Source organism: Ochotona princeps, chromosome 2 (assembly GCF_030435755.1).
Source record: "Ochotona princeps isolate mOchPri1 chromosome 2, mOchPri1.hap1, whole genome shotgun sequence".
Classification (NCBI taxonomy): domain Eukaryota; kingdom Metazoa; phylum Chordata; class Mammalia; order Lagomorpha; family Ochotonidae; genus Ochotona; species Ochotona princeps.
The window spans coordinates 36,456,344-36,473,082 of record NC_080833.1 but is presented as its reverse complement, the minus strand read 5'-3'; the positions used below and the strand labels follow the sequence as shown (position 1 = coordinate 36,473,082).

General features: G+C 49.1%; 1 protein-coding gene across 2 annotated transcripts in view; it reads right to left on the bottom strand.

Moving 5' to 3' along the window:
• RAD54L (RAD54 like) overlaps nucleotides 1-9,399 on the bottom strand; it is a 29,912-nt gene extending 20,513 nt beyond the window's left edge. For both annotated transcript variants that reach the window (XM_058680747.1, XM_058680754.1), the window contains exons 1-3: nucleotides 8,919-9,399; nucleotides 8,741-8,830; nucleotides 5,544-5,663 (exon numbers count right to left, since the gene is read on the bottom strand). In XM_058680747.1, coding sequence (XP_058536730.1) covers nucleotides 5,544-5,663; nucleotides 8,741-8,830; nucleotides 8,919-8,921 — 213 coding nt within the window. In that variant the 5' untranslated portion in view covers nucleotides 8,922-9,399. The remainder of the gene's footprint in view (nucleotides 1-5,543; nucleotides 5,664-8,740; nucleotides 8,831-8,918) is intronic.
• Between the last annotated feature and the right edge of the window lie 7,340 nt (nucleotides 9,400-16,739).

The following is a 16,739-nucleotide window of genomic DNA, read 5'->3' as shown; positions in this document are numbered from 1 at the left end:
AATTATTTTATTTTTGATGATCTCTACATAGTTGATTAGGGCACAAAGGGTCTAGGGCTACAGGAAAGTGGCTTAGATCACTGTTTCCACATTCTCTTTTTTCCTTTCTGTATCTGGGGGAAGGAGAGAGACAAAGGGAGAAGCCACACCCAGCCTCCCAACCACGCCAGGTCCCCAATGTGGGGCATGCTCCAAGGGTCCTGCTCAAGTAGTTTCGATAGTTCACCAGTTATGAATTGTTGCCAATCTCGCCATCCCAAGCACTGGCTCCAGAATACACTAGCTGACAAAAATCTTAAAAACAAAAAAAGAAGTACTAGGGGCCAGTACGGTGGCATTGCCTTTGCAGGAACTAAACCAGGGAGTGAACCAACAGAAGCAAGATCTCTTTTTTTCCCTCTAACTCTGTCTTCAAATAATTAAATCTCTATTAAAAATTTTACTTTCGGGCCCGGCACAGTGGCCTAGTGGCTAAAGTCCTCGCCTTGAATGCGCCAGGATCCCATATGGGCGCCGGTTCTAATCCCGGTAGCTCCACTTCCCATCCAGCTCCCTGCTTGTGGCCTGGGAAAGCAGTCGAGGACGGCCCAATGCATTGGGACACTGCACCCGTGTGGGAGACCTGGAAGAGGTTCCTGGTTCCCGGCTTCGGATCAGCGTAGCACTGGCCGTTGCAGTCAGTTGGGGAGTAAATCATCGGACGGAAGATCTTCCTCCCTGTCTCTCCTCCTCTCTGTATATTTGACTTTGTAATGGAAATAAATAAATCTTTATTAAAAAAAAATTTACTTTCATTTACTTGAAAGGCAGAGCTATAGAGAATGAGAGATAGAGAAAGATACCTTGTTTCACATCCCAAATGGTTCTCACAGCCAGGGCTCAGCCAGGCCTAAAGCCAGGGGCTTCTTTCAGTTTTCTCACGTGGTTGCAGGGCTCCAAGTACTTAGACCATTTTCTGCTTTTCCAGGCACATTAATAGGGAACTAAACTGGAAGTTGAACAGCCAGGACTAGAACTGGCACCCTTATGGGATTCTGGCATCACAGGCTGTGACTTAGACCATTACACCACAATGGCCCCAATTACCGTATTTTATAAAGATGTATTTATTTTAAAGGCAGAGCAACAGATTGAAAAGGAGAAAGAGATCTTCTATCTACTGGTTTATTCCCCAAATGGCTGTTAACAGCCAGGTCTGGGTCAGGTGCAGCCAGGAGACAAGAACTCCTTCCCAGCCTTTTGGGTTAGCAGGGACCCAAGTCTTTGGGCTATCTTCTGCCTCTTTCCCAAAAGTCATTAGCAGAAAACTGATTCAGAAGCAGAAGGTACAGGACTCAGGTCAGCACCCCAATATAGGATATTAGCAACACAAGGGGTGCTGCGAGAGAGCCCCTCACTATCAGCTTTTGAAAACATACTTTCCCATCTGCTGGGAGAATTCCTACAATTGCTAGGAATGTGCTCAGACCAAGCCAGTGCAATCAATGTCTCTCACATGAGTAGGAGGAATCCAAGTACTTGAGCCATCACTGCTGTCTCCCAGAATCCACACACAGACAGGAAGTAGACACACGCTGGTCCTAGAAATGAGATCTTGCTATGTGATCTCTGCAGAGTGTCTCTGTACCCACACTTTGATCTGGGAAGAGCATGGTGCTAAGGACTGTGGGCCTGGGTGAGGTAGGCGGCTAGTTCAGGGTCACGAGCTTGGAAGTCACTCCTCCACCACCTAAGTGTCCCCTCACCTGGGACTCTCACCTATCACCTGAGAGGGGGTGGTACTGCATTGTTGTGTAACCACTCCCCTCAAAGCCCCTATAAAGGCTCCTGATTGGGAGGGGCTCCCTCTCTTGGTCGAGTGCTTCCCTTGCTCTGACACTCCGACTCCTGGCCTGCTCATTTTTTGGCTTCCAGTACCTGCTTATTTTTTGGCTTCCCATGAACGGACTTGGAGGACAGGTATCCCCTGAGCATGGCCCCTGTGTGTCTGTATTCCTCACCCTCTGTTCACTGCTTGGGTGGTACAAAGAAGACAGCAATGCTAAGTTGCTTTGTATTTCTAATGTGTGTACTATCAGGAGTTCCAGGAGGGGTGAGGCCTAGCAGAAATGGAATGTGGGCAGAGAAGCCAGGGAAAGGTGAATGTCTGCAGCTCTGCAAGTGTGTCCAGGTTATTCGTTGCATATTTCTTAGGATAACTTATATTGTTAGGGAATCTGGGACATAGGCCTTTGGCTTAATGTACGGACTTCAGGGTGATGACTATTTGTTCCTTTTGGGGTTTCAATTGACTGGATTGCCATATGGAATTGTGATTTGCTATTTCTAGTAAGCCCTGTATCACCAAGCTTGGTTAATAAAGACTCCTTAATAAGCCTTAGACATATCTGGTGTGATCTTGCTTGCACCTTGCAACATGGGCACAAGGCAGAGGAGAAGGCAGGGAAGCCAAGTTGAGTTAACCCTGACAGTCTGGGTCATACTCATGACAGTCTGACTCATACAAACCTGAGGAATTTGGAAACCGTAACAGCCTATGAATCTCAACAAAATCAGCGCAGGAATCCAAGTGAGCAAACAGAAATCAAGAGCAGCAGCCCCGGGCCAGCGCCACGGCCTGACAGGTAAAACAACCACATGTGCATCAGCATTGTATGTGGGTGCCAGTTCAAACCCTGGCTGCTGCACTTCCAGTCCAGCTCCAAGCTAATGCACCTGGAAAAGCAGCAGATGACCCAAATACTTGGACCCTTCCACCCACCCTCTAAATGCAGTTTTAACAGGACTATATTAGAGGAATAAAAGAATAAATGGTAATGAAAACCTCCCTTCTGGGCCCGGCACAATGGCCTAACAGCTAAAGTCCTCACTTTGAACGCAAAGGGATACCATATGGGCGCCAGTTCTAATCCCAGCAGTGCCACTTCCCATCCAGCTCCCTGCTTGTGGCCTGGGAAAGCAGTTGAGGATGGCCCAAGCCCTTAGGACCCTGCACCTGCGTGGAAAACCTGGAGAAAGTTCCTGGCTCCTGGCTTCAGATCAGTGCAGCACCAGCCGTAGCAGTCACTTGGAGAGTCAATCATTGGACGGAAGAGCTTCGTCTCTGTCTCTCCTCCTCTCTGACTTTGCAATAAAAATAAATAAAATCTTAAAAAAAAAAAAAAACTCTCTTCTAAAAAATATAGCAAAAAAAGCAAGCCTGTCTTCTCCAGTTGTAACCTGCCTTCTGACCCTTTTCTTCACACATACAGCCCATCCTAAGTTTTTTTTTTCTTTCTTTTCTGATGATGTTTACATAGTGGATTTGGGTGGGAAGCGTCATGGCCCAGACCATTGTTTACACATTTTCTTTTCCCTCTTCCTGTATCTAGGGCAGGGGGTGGGTAGGGATCAAGAGGATACAAAGGGAAAACACACACCCAGCCTCCCAACTGCCTCAGTACCCAGGGCATCCTAACTTTCTAGAAACTCAACATATTTTTCTTTTTTAAAAATTTATCTATTTTAAAGACAGGGTTACAGAGACAGAAAGAGACAGAAACAAATCTGTCATCTGCTGGGTTACTCCCCAGATGGCCACAACAGCCAAGGCTGCGCCAAGCTAAAGACAGGAGCCTGGAGGTTTATCTAGTCCTATCACACGGGCAGCAGGAGGCCAAACACCTTGGCCATTCTCTGCTGCTTTTTTCAGGCCATTAGCAGCGAAATGGATCAGAAGTGGAGGAGCTGAAAAATGAACAGGAGCCCATACAGAATGCCTGTGCCAGAGTCACAGGTACCAGCTTTACCCACCATGTCCCTCAATGTAGTTAAAGTAGAAAACACATAGGGATTATTTCTCACGACTTACAGGAAGACAAAGGAACATGGAAAAATAAATTCCAGTAAAACATTCAACAATATGACAAGGGTCCCGAGGCAGGAGAAAGGCCTAATCAAATCTTGTTTATTCGCACATTTTTTTACATCTCAACTAAACCTTTGCACTTCTGTATTTATTCATGAGAGAGAAATCTTCCATGCAACAGTTCACTTCCCAAATGCCTGCAGAGGCCACATCTGGGCCACGCTGAAGCCTAAAGCATGGAACTCCATTCATGTCTCCCACATGGATTGCAAAAGCCCAGTTACCTTGAGCCATAACCTGCCACCTTCCCAGGCATATTAGCAGAAAGCTGGATCAGAAGCAGAGCAGCCAGGACTTAAATCAGCATCGTGACATGTGGTGCCAGAGTTAAAAGTGGAAGCTTAGGGCCCAGCACAATGGCTCAGTGGCTAAATCGTCATCTTGCAATCGCCAGGGTCCCATTTGGGTGCCAGTTTGTGTCCCTGCTGCTCCACTTCTCATCCAGCTCCCTGCTTGTGGCCTGGGAAAGCAGCAGAGGATGGCCCAAAGCCTTGGGACCCTACACCCACAGGGGAGACAAAGAAGCTCCTGGCCTCAGATTGGCTCAGCTGGAGACATCATGGCCACTTGGGGAGTGAATCAGCAGACAGAAGGTCTTTCTGTTGCTCCTTCTCCCTGTAAATCTGTCTTCCCAATAAAAATAAATATATCTTAAAAAATAAATAAAGTGGGGTGACCATTTAACTTACTATGCCACAATGCTAGACCCAGGGCTCAAAGTTTAGCCATAGCTTTGGAGACCACACAGTCACCCCAATATCCCAAATATGCTTCCAAGGTATAAAGTATCTCAATACTAATGACTCTAAAACTTTCTAGTCCTTACCTCACTTGTAGAAATTATAACCACATTTCTAATTGCCTTTAATACTACATATCCTATGAGCACTCAAAGGCTAAACTATGACTTCTGTGGGACATAACACATTTCTTTTTAAAGATTCGTTTTATTGGAAAGCCAGATTTATAGAGACAGAAAAATCTTCCATCCACTGGTTCACTCCCCAAACGGCCCCAATGGCTAGAGCTCAGCCAATCTGAAGCCAAGAGTCAGGAGCTTCTTCCGGGCCTCCCATGTGTGGGCACAGGGTCCCAAAGCTTAAGACCGTCCTCTGCTGCTTTCCCAGGCCATAATTGGGGAACTGGATGAGAAGTAGAACAGCCAGGACACAAACTGGTGCCCATAAGCAATGCCAGCACTCGCAGGTAGAGGATAAATCTTTCGCCACTTATGAAGCCAAGTGTCCCAAACCAATGCTAGCTCCAGTCTAGGTTGCTCTACTTCAAACCCAGCTTCCTGCTAATTCAGCTAGGAAAGTAGCAAATGGCCCAAGTAAGTGTACTAGAGGACATAGATAAAAAAACAACAGAACTCCAGTATCCTTAAAGCAAATCAAACACTCCCCACCCCCGCCCATGACCTTTGCTCTCCTCTATGCTTATTTCTCAGGAATTGGAGATTCCTGAAACCTGGTGCCCAGGTAGCCATAAGCAAAGGAGGACTTCAAGTCATTCACCACTAAGCAAACTTCAGCAGCTGTGGGCAGTTAGCCATTCTGTGGAGCAAGAACAGAATGTTCATGGAGGAGTCCACATATGGACATATTCACACAGGTGAGCTGCAGTTCTAACTTACATGTTGACTGCTATCCAGGCAGGATGGCCGATTAATCAGCTGAGTCAAAGGTTTCCGGAAGGGAGACTGGAAGCATTCCTGGGTCTGTGTCTCGCTTCTGGATTTCTGTCTCTTAGGAGTCTGGAAGAGAAACGGAGAAACTGAAGGCTGGAAGGTCTCACACACACATCACCATCATGACAACAAACACGTGGAGTGCCTGCTACTGTGCTAACAACCTCTTCACACGTAAGACTGTGTATCAATCATCAAGCCCAGTATAATGGCTCAGTGGCTAAATCCTCATCTCACATATGCCGGTATTCCATATGGGCACAGCTCACGTCCCAGCTGCCCCACTTTCCATCCAGCTCCATTTGTACCCTTGGAAAGCAGTAAAGGATGGCTCAAAGCCTTGGGACTCTGAACCCACATGGAAGTCCCAGAAGAGCTCCTGGCTACAGATCAGCTCTGCTCTGGCTTTTGCAGCCACTTGGGAGAGTGAATAGTGGAAAGAGGATCTTTCTGTCTCTCCTTCTCTGTAAATCTGCCTTTCCAATTAAAACAAAAAGCTTTTTTTTTAAGATTTATTTACTTTTATTGCAAAGTCAGATATACAGAGAGGAGAGACAGAGAGGAAGATTTTCCATCCAATGATTCACTCCCCAAGTAACTGCAATGGCCGGTGTTGCGCCGATCTGAAGCCACAAGCCAGGAACTTCCTTCAGGTCTCCCACGCAGGGTCCCAAGGCAGTCCTTAACTGCTTTCCCAGGCCACAAGCAGGGAGCTGGATGGGAAGTGGAGCTGCCAGGATTAGAACTGTCACCTATATGGGATCCTGGCATGTGCAAGGCGAAGACTTTAGCCACTAGGCCACCACACCAGGCCCTGGAAAGGCAGATATACACAGCGAAAGAGGGACAAAGATCTTCCGTCTTCAGGTTCACTCCCAAATGGTCACAAAGGCCAGAGCTGAGCAGATCTGAAGGCAGGATCCAGGAGCTTCTTCTGGGTCTTGCACATGGGTACAGGGGCTCAAGGACTTGAGCCGTCCTCTACTGCTTTTTGAGGCCGCAAGCAGGAAGCTGAATGGGAAGTACAGCAGCCACAACATGAACTGGTGCCCATATGGGATTCCAGTGCTTGGATGTGGAGGATTAGCCAGTTGAGCCATCGTGCCAGCCCCTGTTATCCTTATGTCATAGATGAGAAAAACTCCATTTTTTAAAGATTTATTTATTTTTATTGCAAAGTCAGATATATAGAGAGGAAGATCTTTTGTCCAATGATTCACTCCCCAAGAGGCCACAATGGCCGGAGCTGAGCTGATCCAAAGCCAGGAGCCCGGAGCCTCTTCCTCCAGGTCTCCCACGCAGGTGCAGGGCCCCAAGGCTTTGGGCCGTCCTCGACTGCATTCCCAGGCCACAAGCAGGGAGCTGGATAAGAAGAGGGGCCTCGAGGTTTAGAACCCAGGCGAGGACTTTAGCTGCTGTGCTACTGCGTGAGGCCTGAAAAACTCCATTTTAACAGGTCATTGGGCAATGGAAATGTGGACAGAGCAGCAGGGAGTTATGGTGATGACAAAAGCTCCAAGACATTATTAAGCAACTAAATGTCCCTCTCCTTGAATTTCCTGAGGGAGTTTCCTAGGCCCCAGAGATCACACAGTTCATCCCATGGCAGAGAGGATGCTGACTTCAAAGGATTTTCAAAGGCCACCAGCAACAAACAGCATCATTCATTATTCAGCTGTTGAAAACACTGCCACCCACATTCAGGTCTGAAACCCTGCAAGGGGTTAAAGAAAGCTCTGCCCTTCTCCCAGGTAGAGGAATTCCTTACAACCTGAGAGCACACTGAGCTACACAGCAAGAACTCGCTGTACCAGCCTGCCAAGCTACCTGAAGCTCCAGTGATCCTTAAGACCTCTAAAACAAACAGCAGGCTCCTGTACCAGCTCTGCATGCCTCTGCCACGTTACCCTGCCAACAAAAAAATGCCCTGCAGCCCTTCCTTAGCTGACTTTTCCCTCCACAGTGCCAAGGACCAAGCCCTGGTTTCTACAGTATGGGCTGCATTGTTCTATTTATCTCAATTTACACACGCTCTGCTTGCCTGCAGCCTCCCCGGCGAGCACAGTCCAAAGTGGAACACACCGTACTAGTTTGAACAGGACTGAAAGGGTACGAGCCCGCTCAGGCCTTGTGAGTACAGGACCCGAAGCTGGGCTCCCCATACTCTGAAATGCCATCTGACTGAGAACACAGAGCAGAGGAGCAGGTGGCTGGCTGCCGCGGTGGAGGCCATCTTTCCCAGGAAGTCAAAAGGGCCCAACCCAAGCTGCTCTCTGTTCTGGAATACACTCCCAATAAGGAAAATTAAGGATATTTTCAGTTCTAGGGACTAGCTGAGGACAGAGATGTCACTGACATTGTCAGTGCCTATCATGTAGTGAGCATTTATTGGATGTTTACTGACAACATACAGGGGCCAGCATTGGGGCACTGCTTAAGCTGTTGCCTATGACACCAGCATCCATGCCATCATTGGTTCAGGTCCCAGCTACTCTGCCTCTGGTCCAGCACCCTGCTAAAGTGCCTTGAAAAGCAGCAGAAGATGAGCCCTGTGTTTGATCCCCTGCCACTCACGTGGGAGATCCAGAAGAAGCTCCTGGCTCCCAGCTTTGGCCTGGCCCATCTCTGGTCACTGCAGCCATTTGGAAAGTGAACCAGCAGATGGAAGATCTCTCTCTCTCCCTGTCACTCTTCCTTTCAAATAAATATTTAAAAAAACAAAACTTGTGGGCAGGCGCTTTGGCACAGAGAATAAAGCTGCTGCCTGCAGCACCTGCACCCCGTATGGGCACAACTTCAAGTCCCGGCTGCCCTACTTCTGAGCCAGCTCCTTGCCGATGCACCTGGGAAAGCAGTGCAGGATGGCCCAGGTGTGTGGACCCTTACACCCACGTGACAGAGCCAGAAAAAGCTTCTAGCTTCGGATTGGTCCAGGTCCGGCCCTTGTAGCCTTTGAGGAGTCAACTACTGGATAGAAGATTTCTCTCTCATTACCTCTTCTTCTCCGAAACTGTGTCTTTCAAATAAATCAATCTGCACATGTAGCAGAGGCTTCTGGGGCTGACTAGGTAATTCCAGACACCAAATCCAGGCTTCCCTTCTGCCCAAACTGCACCACATGGCCACCTGCCCTATCTCCTTACCGAGGATGCCCCAGGCTGCCAGTCTTCATCCTCAGAGGATCTGCCCTCGGATTTCCTCTTGGCCAGCTGGCTGGGAGCTAAGCTCCTCCTCTGCAAACAGAAAAGTGAAAAACGAGCACCTCCATGGACCCTGCAGCCCGTTAGACACACTGCAATTGGTCCCTGGACCCACACTTACCATCCTAAGCCCAGGGGCACGGAAGTCAAGCACCCATTCGTCAAAGGCAGCGGCGGCTGGGAAGGAGGACCAGGACCTGACAGAGAGGCGGCTGCTAGGTCGAGAGCATGGGCTAACTACAGAGGGAGCTTGGCTTCTGAGAGCCAGTTAGCCGAGGCAGGCGCCAGAGAGGGCCGGAGGGAGGGTCCAGGCACAGGTTCCGAGGGGTTTGGGGTGTGGGGTCCAGACGGGCCGGGGCGGCGTTTCGGCGGGAAGTCGTGGCGAGGCAAACTAGTCACCAACCAGGAGAGAGAAACTGAGCGGAAAGTCCACGGCCTCGAGGGCGGCCAGGCGCCCAGGTCCGGAGCAGAAGAATGCCCAGGCTTGGAACGTGGATGCCGAGTCCATACTAAGCAGAGTCCTCGTGCAGGGACCAGTAAATCCCCCGGGGTTGGGAGAAGAACGCCAGAAGAGGCAGAAGATAACGGCAGAGCCGACCAAGTTGGACCTACACAGAACCCCAAAAGCCTCCTCCAGCCAGAGCGCGCGTTAACAGCTACCAGCACTTCCCGACCCGCCAGGCCGGGCAATCGAACCTCCCGCCGCGGTGCCGCCGCACCCACCATTGGCTGCGTTCGATGCGTTCGGCTCTCGCGACGTAGAAAGGGGTGGGCCCAAGATGTTGCGGCTTCCGGGATGGGGGCAGGGAGGCCGAGAGGGCGCGGGGAGCCCGGGAGGGAGGGAGGATTCGAACCTCGGACCCAGCCGCGCAGGAATTACCCGCTGTCCGCACATCCCTAGGGACTATGAAAGGCTGCAGATTTTGTCTTTCTTTGGAATGGGTGATAACTTCCTGGGCATACCTGCGGCTGGAATACCCTGGGTGGAGTCCCCCTCGCCCACCGGGAGGGCTGGGAAAAGGTGCTGGGGTGGGAGGACTTGGCTTTCTTATTGGAGATTTATTTATTAATTTGGAAGGCAGAGAATTTTAGAGATTGGAGAGGCTTTAGAGGCCCCATTAAGGCAAAAAAAAGGTGGGGGGGACAAGAGTTAGGTGAGCAAAAAGGGTGGGATTGAGCCCACAGTGAGAGAGCAGGGCGGTGCTAGGCTGCCTGTGGGTGACCTGTGGGTGAGTTTATGTTTTAAGTGGATTTTTTAAAAAGATTTATTTATTTATTGGAAAGGCAGATGTACAGAGAGAGCAGGAAAGACAGAAAGATTTTCCATCTGCTGGTTCACTCCCCAAGTGGCCACAGCATCTGGAGCTGAGCTGATTTGAAGCTAGGAGCTTCTTCCAGGTCTCCTACGTGGGTGCAGGGCCCAAGGCTTTGGGCCGCCTTCTACTGCTTTTCCAGGCCACAAAGCAGGGAGCTGGATGGGAAATGGAGTAGCACTCATATGGGATCCAAGCATGTGCAAGGCGAGGGGCCCATAAGTGGATAGTGTAAGAGTGCCACATGGACCCTGATAACTGCATGAGAAACCTGCAGGAAGGCTGGGGTTTGTTTTCTTTCTTTCTTTCTTTCTTTCTTTCTTTCTTTCTTTCTCTCTCTCTCTCTCTCTCTCTCTCTCTCTCTCTTCTTTCTTTCTTTCTTTCTTTCTTTCTTTCTTTCTTTCTTTCTTTCTTTCTTATTGTCTACATTATTAAGAGGGATACACACCCTTGACCAGGGTGGGAAGGGTCATGGAGCAAGGTGGGGGTAGAACAAATGCTTCAGTCTTCTTATTCCTGTATCTGCAGGGAAGGGAGCCACGCATTGGTGCCGAATTACAATCAGCACCTGGGTATGGGGGACAGTCACTTGATGACGCCTTAGAGACCCCAATATGGGGTCTCCATATGGGCAAGAGTGTTCCGAGTGTATTACTTGAGTGGTTCTAGTAATTCTGAGAAGTTGTTGATTTCATTGTTCCAGGATTGAGAAAATCTTTCCAAGGTCAGTTAGTTCACAAAGTCCACGTTATTGCATCCACAGACCCAGGAACATGCTGCAAAGCTTGGCCAGTTCTGCTTTCCATCCTCTCACAAGGCAGTTGACATTCACTGCTATCCTAGATGAGCTGGCCACCATTCCCCTGTGCAGACCTGGACACGCTGTCCACTGCACAGGCAACAGCAACTGAGGGGGCCCTGTCCTGAGACATGCACTCCAAGGTCAGAAAAACATACCTGTGATTTCTCCCTGAGGCCAGGATATGGCCATGTTGGGATTCCATATGGGCACCAGTTCTAATCGTGGCAGCTTCACTTCACATCCAGCTCTCTGCGTGTGGCCTGGGAAAGCAGTATAGGACAGCCCAATGCCTTGGGACCCTGCACCAATGTGGGAGACTTGGAAGAGGCTCCAGGTTCCTGGCTTTGGATGGGCTCAGCTCAATTCCAGCCACTGTGGCCACTCTGGCAATGAATCAATAGATGGAAGATCTTCTCTGTCTCCTCCTCTCTGTATATCTGACTTTTCAATAAAAATAATCTAGAGCCCAGCATGATAGCATAGTGGTTAAAGTCCTCACCTTGAATGTGCACCAGTATCCCATATGGGCACCAGTTCTGATCCCTGCATCTCTGCTTTCCATCCAGCTCCCTGCTTATGGCCTGGGAAAGCAGTCACAGCCCAAGGCTTTGAGACCCTGCACCTGCATGGGAGACCTGGAAGGGGCTATAGGCATCTGACTTCGGATTGGCTCAGTTCTGGCCATTGCCCCACTTGGGAAGTGAACTATCGGATGGAAGATCTTCTCTGTCTCTGCTCCTGTCTGTATATCTGCCTTCCAATAAAAAGAAATAAATCTTTTAAAAAATAATAATCTAAAAAAAGTTATAGGGTGGGTGCTGTCCGTGGGTCTCAACCGCTCTACTTCTTATCCAGCTCCGCTTCCCATCCAGGTCTCTGTGGAATGAGAAATCAGCGGATAGCCCAATGCCTTGAGACCTCGTACCCACATGGGAGACCCAGAAGAAGCTCTTGACTCCTGGCTTCAGACTGGCTTGTCTGGCCATTGAGGCCATTTGGGAAGTGAACCAGCACATGGAAGATCTCTCTCTGTGTGTCTTTCCTCTCTAACTCTTTCAAATGAATAAATATATTTTTTAAAAATCTACATAGAGAAAAAGCCCACATTTAGAATTTGCCAGCTGGACCCTGTAGATGATCCTGACTTGGCAGCATCAAGAGCGTGATAGTCAGGAGCCAGTGGAAGGCATACTGCCTTCTCACCATCACTTCTGCTGGGGAGATTGACCTTGGGCACATCAATGTCGTAGAGCATCTTCACAGTCTGTTTGACCTGAGGTGTGTTGGCCTTGGCATCCACAATGAGCACAAGTGTGTTGTCTTCTTTTTCCTGGCAGACAACTGTCGGGAGGGACTTGAAGATGGCAGAATGATCAAGCGTGTATTTTGGGGGAAGCTATTTCAAGGACATGTGGGCTGCCTCTTGAGGCATGGTGTCTTGTGCTGCTGGAGGGTGGGTAATATGTGGATCTTTGTGTGCCTGTGGATGGCTTGCAACACTGCCTTCTTGATCTTCAAAACCATGGCTATGGCCTTGGAGGAGGGCAGATGTTTCCTTCTTCACCGTTGGCATCATGTTGGTGAAAAGGAGGGACGTTGATTTGCATATTCAGCCTGACTGCCTCTGTTTTATTTTTATTTGTTTGAAATGCCGAGAGACAGAGACGCAGCAACAACCATGAATACGTGTTGTTTTCAAGAAGATACGTGACATTCATCCAGACACACAGCTTAGAGTGTATTAAAAAAAAAAAAAGCCCACAGTAAAATGAATGCCACGGGAGGCTGGCCCTGTGGCATGGCTTGTTAAGCCACTGCCTGTAATGCTGTTATCTCATTCGTGTGCTGGTTTGATTTCTAGCTGCTGCACTCCCCTTCCAGCTCCCTGTTTATGGCCTGGGTGAGCAGTAAAGAATGTCTCAAGTCCTTGGACACCTGCACCCAGGTGGAAGACCAGGAGGAAGCTCCTGGCTCCTGATTTCTGGCTTCAGATCATCTCAGCTACGACTGTTGTGAGCCCTTGGGGAGTGAACCAGTGGATGGAAGCTGTCTCTGTTTTTCCCTCTGTCTCTATACCTCTTTCAAGTAAAATACATAAGTCTTTCTTCTTTTTTATTTTTTTTTTAAGATTTGTTTATTTTATTACAGTCAGATATACACAGAGGAGGAGAGACAGAGAGGAAGATCTTCCGTCTGATGATTCACTCCCCAAGTGAGCCACAACGGGCCGGTGCGCACCGATCCGAAGCTGGGAACCAGGAACCTCTTCCGGGTCTCCCACGCGGGTGCAGGGTCCCAAGTCTTTGGGCCGTCCTCGACTGCTTTCCCAGGCCACAAGCAGGGAACTGGATGGGAAGCAGGGCTTCTGACTTCGAATTGGCTCAGCAACGTTGCAGTCAGTTGGGGAGTGAATCATAGGACGGAAGATCTTCCTCAGTGTCTCTGCTCCTCTCTGTACATCTGCCTTTCCAATAAAATAAATCAATCTTTAAAAAACAAAGAAACGAACTCATCTAGTTTCTGAACTTGCTGTAATGAGATAGCATGCCTTTCATAATGAAAAATATTTAAATATATAAGGCAGATCCCCAAACGACAGGGGTTTTAACGTGGTTCACAGAAAGATACCTCTCTTCCCTTCTGAGAGGTCTGTAGGTGAGTGGCAGCCTCAACAAAGGAGAAGCGCTTAGTCTGTAGCTTCCCCGGACGTCCAGCAGAGGGCGATCGAATCCTAGCCTTTCAGTCTCCCTTACGTCCTCAGTTTTTTCATGATTACATATTTGACATCCTGAGTTCCTTAGCTTCAACGTTTCCGGAGTTAACAACTTGCTTGGTCTCTGCAATCACATCAACTTCCCATGGAGTTGAACACGAGTCTCCATTGCCGCTAGAGAATCTTCGTGTCATTGGGATTAGCCTGGTTTAGATAGGGAGTGTGTGTGTGTGTGTGTGTGTGTGTGTGTGTGTGTGTGTGTGTGGTGTGTGTGTGTGATCTACGTATTTATTTAAGGCAGAGTTACAACGAGGGAGGAAAATACATTGAGAAAAAATTTTCATCTGCTGATTCACTCCCTAAATGGCTGCACAGGCCAGTGCTGGGCCAAATTCCATTGGGTTTTCTCACATGGATGGCGGCGGCCCAAGGGTTCTGCCGCTGCCTTCCCAATACTTTAGCAGAGAACTGGATAGGAAGCACAGTACCTGGGACTCCAATCCAGTGCTCCAATTTGGAACACGGGTGCTGAAAGTATTGGCTTAACCACATGTGCCAAAATGCTAACCAACCTCCGAAAGAAATTTTAAAACACAAATATGTTTTAACTGAACTTTGATAAAATAGGACATATTAGAAAATGTATGAGATGTAAATAAAGCTGTGTTTACAGAAGAATGTACACCATACGGGCTAGCATGATGGCTCAATTGGCAGATCCTCAGCCTGCAAGCACATTGGAATCCCATATAGGTGCTAGTTCTACTCCTGGCAGCTCCACTTCCTGTCCAGCTCCCTGCTTGCGACCTGGGAAAGCAGTTGAGGACGGCCCAAAGCCTTGGGACCCTGTACTCGCATGGGAGATTCAGAAGAAACTCCTGGCTCCTGGCTTCGGACTGGCTCAACTGCAGCCATTGCAGCTGCTTGGGGAGTGAATCATCGACGAAAGATCTTTCTCTCTGTCTCTCCTCCTCTCTGTACATCTACCTTTCCAATAAAAATAAAAATAAAAATAAAGCTCCTGGCTCCTGGCTGCAGCTTAGCCCAGCCCTGGCTGTTGCAGCAATCATCTGGGGACTAAATCAGTGAATAGAAATCTCTTTCTCTGTGTCTCTCCCCTTCTCTCTTTAATTCTGACTTTTTAATAAATAAACATATCATTTTTAAGAGTGAAGTTATTTGAAGGTTTATTTTTATTTAACAGGCACATTTACAAAGAGGAGGAGAGATAGAGAAAGATCTTTCATCTACCAGTTCACTACCCAGTGGCAGGAGCTGAACCAATCAGATCCCAGGAGCCAGGAGCTTCTTCCAGGTCTCCCATGTGGCATAGGTCCCTAAGACCTTGGGCCATGCTCCACTACTTTCCCAGGCCATAAGAAGGGACATGGGTCAAAAATGGAGCAGCCATGGGCCCAGTGTGGTAGCCTAGCAACTAGAGTCCTTACCTTACACACACTGTAATATCATATGGGTACTAGTTCGTGTCCTGACGGCCCCACTTCCCATCCAGTTTCCTGTTTGTGGCCTGGGAAAGCAGTTGAGGATGGCCCAAAGCCTTGGAACCCTGCACCCGCATGGGAGACCCAGAAGAAGCTCCTGGCTCCTGGCTCTGGATCGGTGTAGTTCCAGCCATTGCAGCCACTTCGGGAGTGAATCAGTGGCCAGATCTTTCCATCTCTCTTTCTCTCTGTGTATCTAACTTTCCAATAAAAACAAATATTTCCAAAAAATGTGGATGCCAGGCCAGGGTTCTATCCATGCTCAGAGCCCTGATTCCAGCCACCGTGTGCACACGGTGACCTGTCCCTGGGCCTGCCCAAACTCCAGAGACTGTTCGCTTCATGGTGAGTTCACCGAGGGGGAAAGTTTGGAGGGCTGGGTGGGCCCAGGGCCCCACCTGCCACCTCTATGGCACGGGGGATGGGATTGGGGAGGGGGCAAGCTTGGGACCTGAGGATTTAAACTTCCAGCAGCCTGTGGCTGCTGGTGGGTGCCAGGCCTGGATCATTTCCATGCTCAGAGCCCCAATTCCAGCCACCACGTAGACGTGGTGATCTGTCCCTGGGCAGCCAGTGCACCATTTGGCACCATTTGGCGCCAGGCTCCGCCTGCTGGCCGCACTGCGGCTAGCTCTGGGGTTTGGGGGCTTTGAATTGCTGCTTAGGTAGCTCCATGTTAAGCCCACTGTACTGGGATTGAATCAATCCTAAAGCCTCCCAGTGACAGAGTAACTTTTCCTTTGAAGGTAAGGGAGGGTAATGAGACCTAGTAGGTTAGAGGGAGGGGACCAGATGATCTTTATGGATAAGACTGAAATTCTGTGTAGTACTTGTAATCACTGAACAATGATGACTACCACAAACACCAGTGCATGCAAAAGCTAAGTCTCGGGGCTTTTCTAGCATGGTTATATCCTATTACCTTACATGTTGATGGATCAGGAAACAGGTTATATTAGGCAGGGGCATGACATTAAGCAGCACACGAGAGAACCATATCCAGGGGTAGATTCTGTGGGGGATGTGTGGGCCAAACCCCGTAGAATTACTAGCCCCACTGGTTAGCTCAAGAGTTCAAGGGGTGATGGAATAAATTAGGTGTGACCAGGGAGCCTGCCATCAATCACAGGTAAAGGAACCCACAACAGTCTAGACCGGTCAAGGCAGCAGCACCCGAATGTGCATCCTGAATAGGGTGTGGGGTGGGCTGGGCTGAAACGTTCACCAGCTCATACAAGGCCAATTGAAAGGCCAGACTATGCTGGACACTGGCCTAAAACCCAATGGCATGTATGAGAACTGGGTGCAGGAGTGGGTCAAGTGGAGGAACTTGAGAAAATCCCCTGGCGAGTAATAGCTCCCGCTGGTGAACATGTGGTCCAGACCTGGGGGTCTGACAAGCTGGGCAAAGTACCTCCAATGGCTGGCTAATGTGTGGGTTGGTAGTGGAATGGGGTGGAATGGGCAGGACTGAGCAAACCTCAGCCCACAAGCAAAATTAGAAATCAGGATAGAGCAAGGTCATGCTGAGCTAGGCTCTTGCACCTACTGGTCTGCGTGAGCCAGATGCTAAGACACAGTGTCTATGGCAAGGGTCGGGACAGGTGAGGGG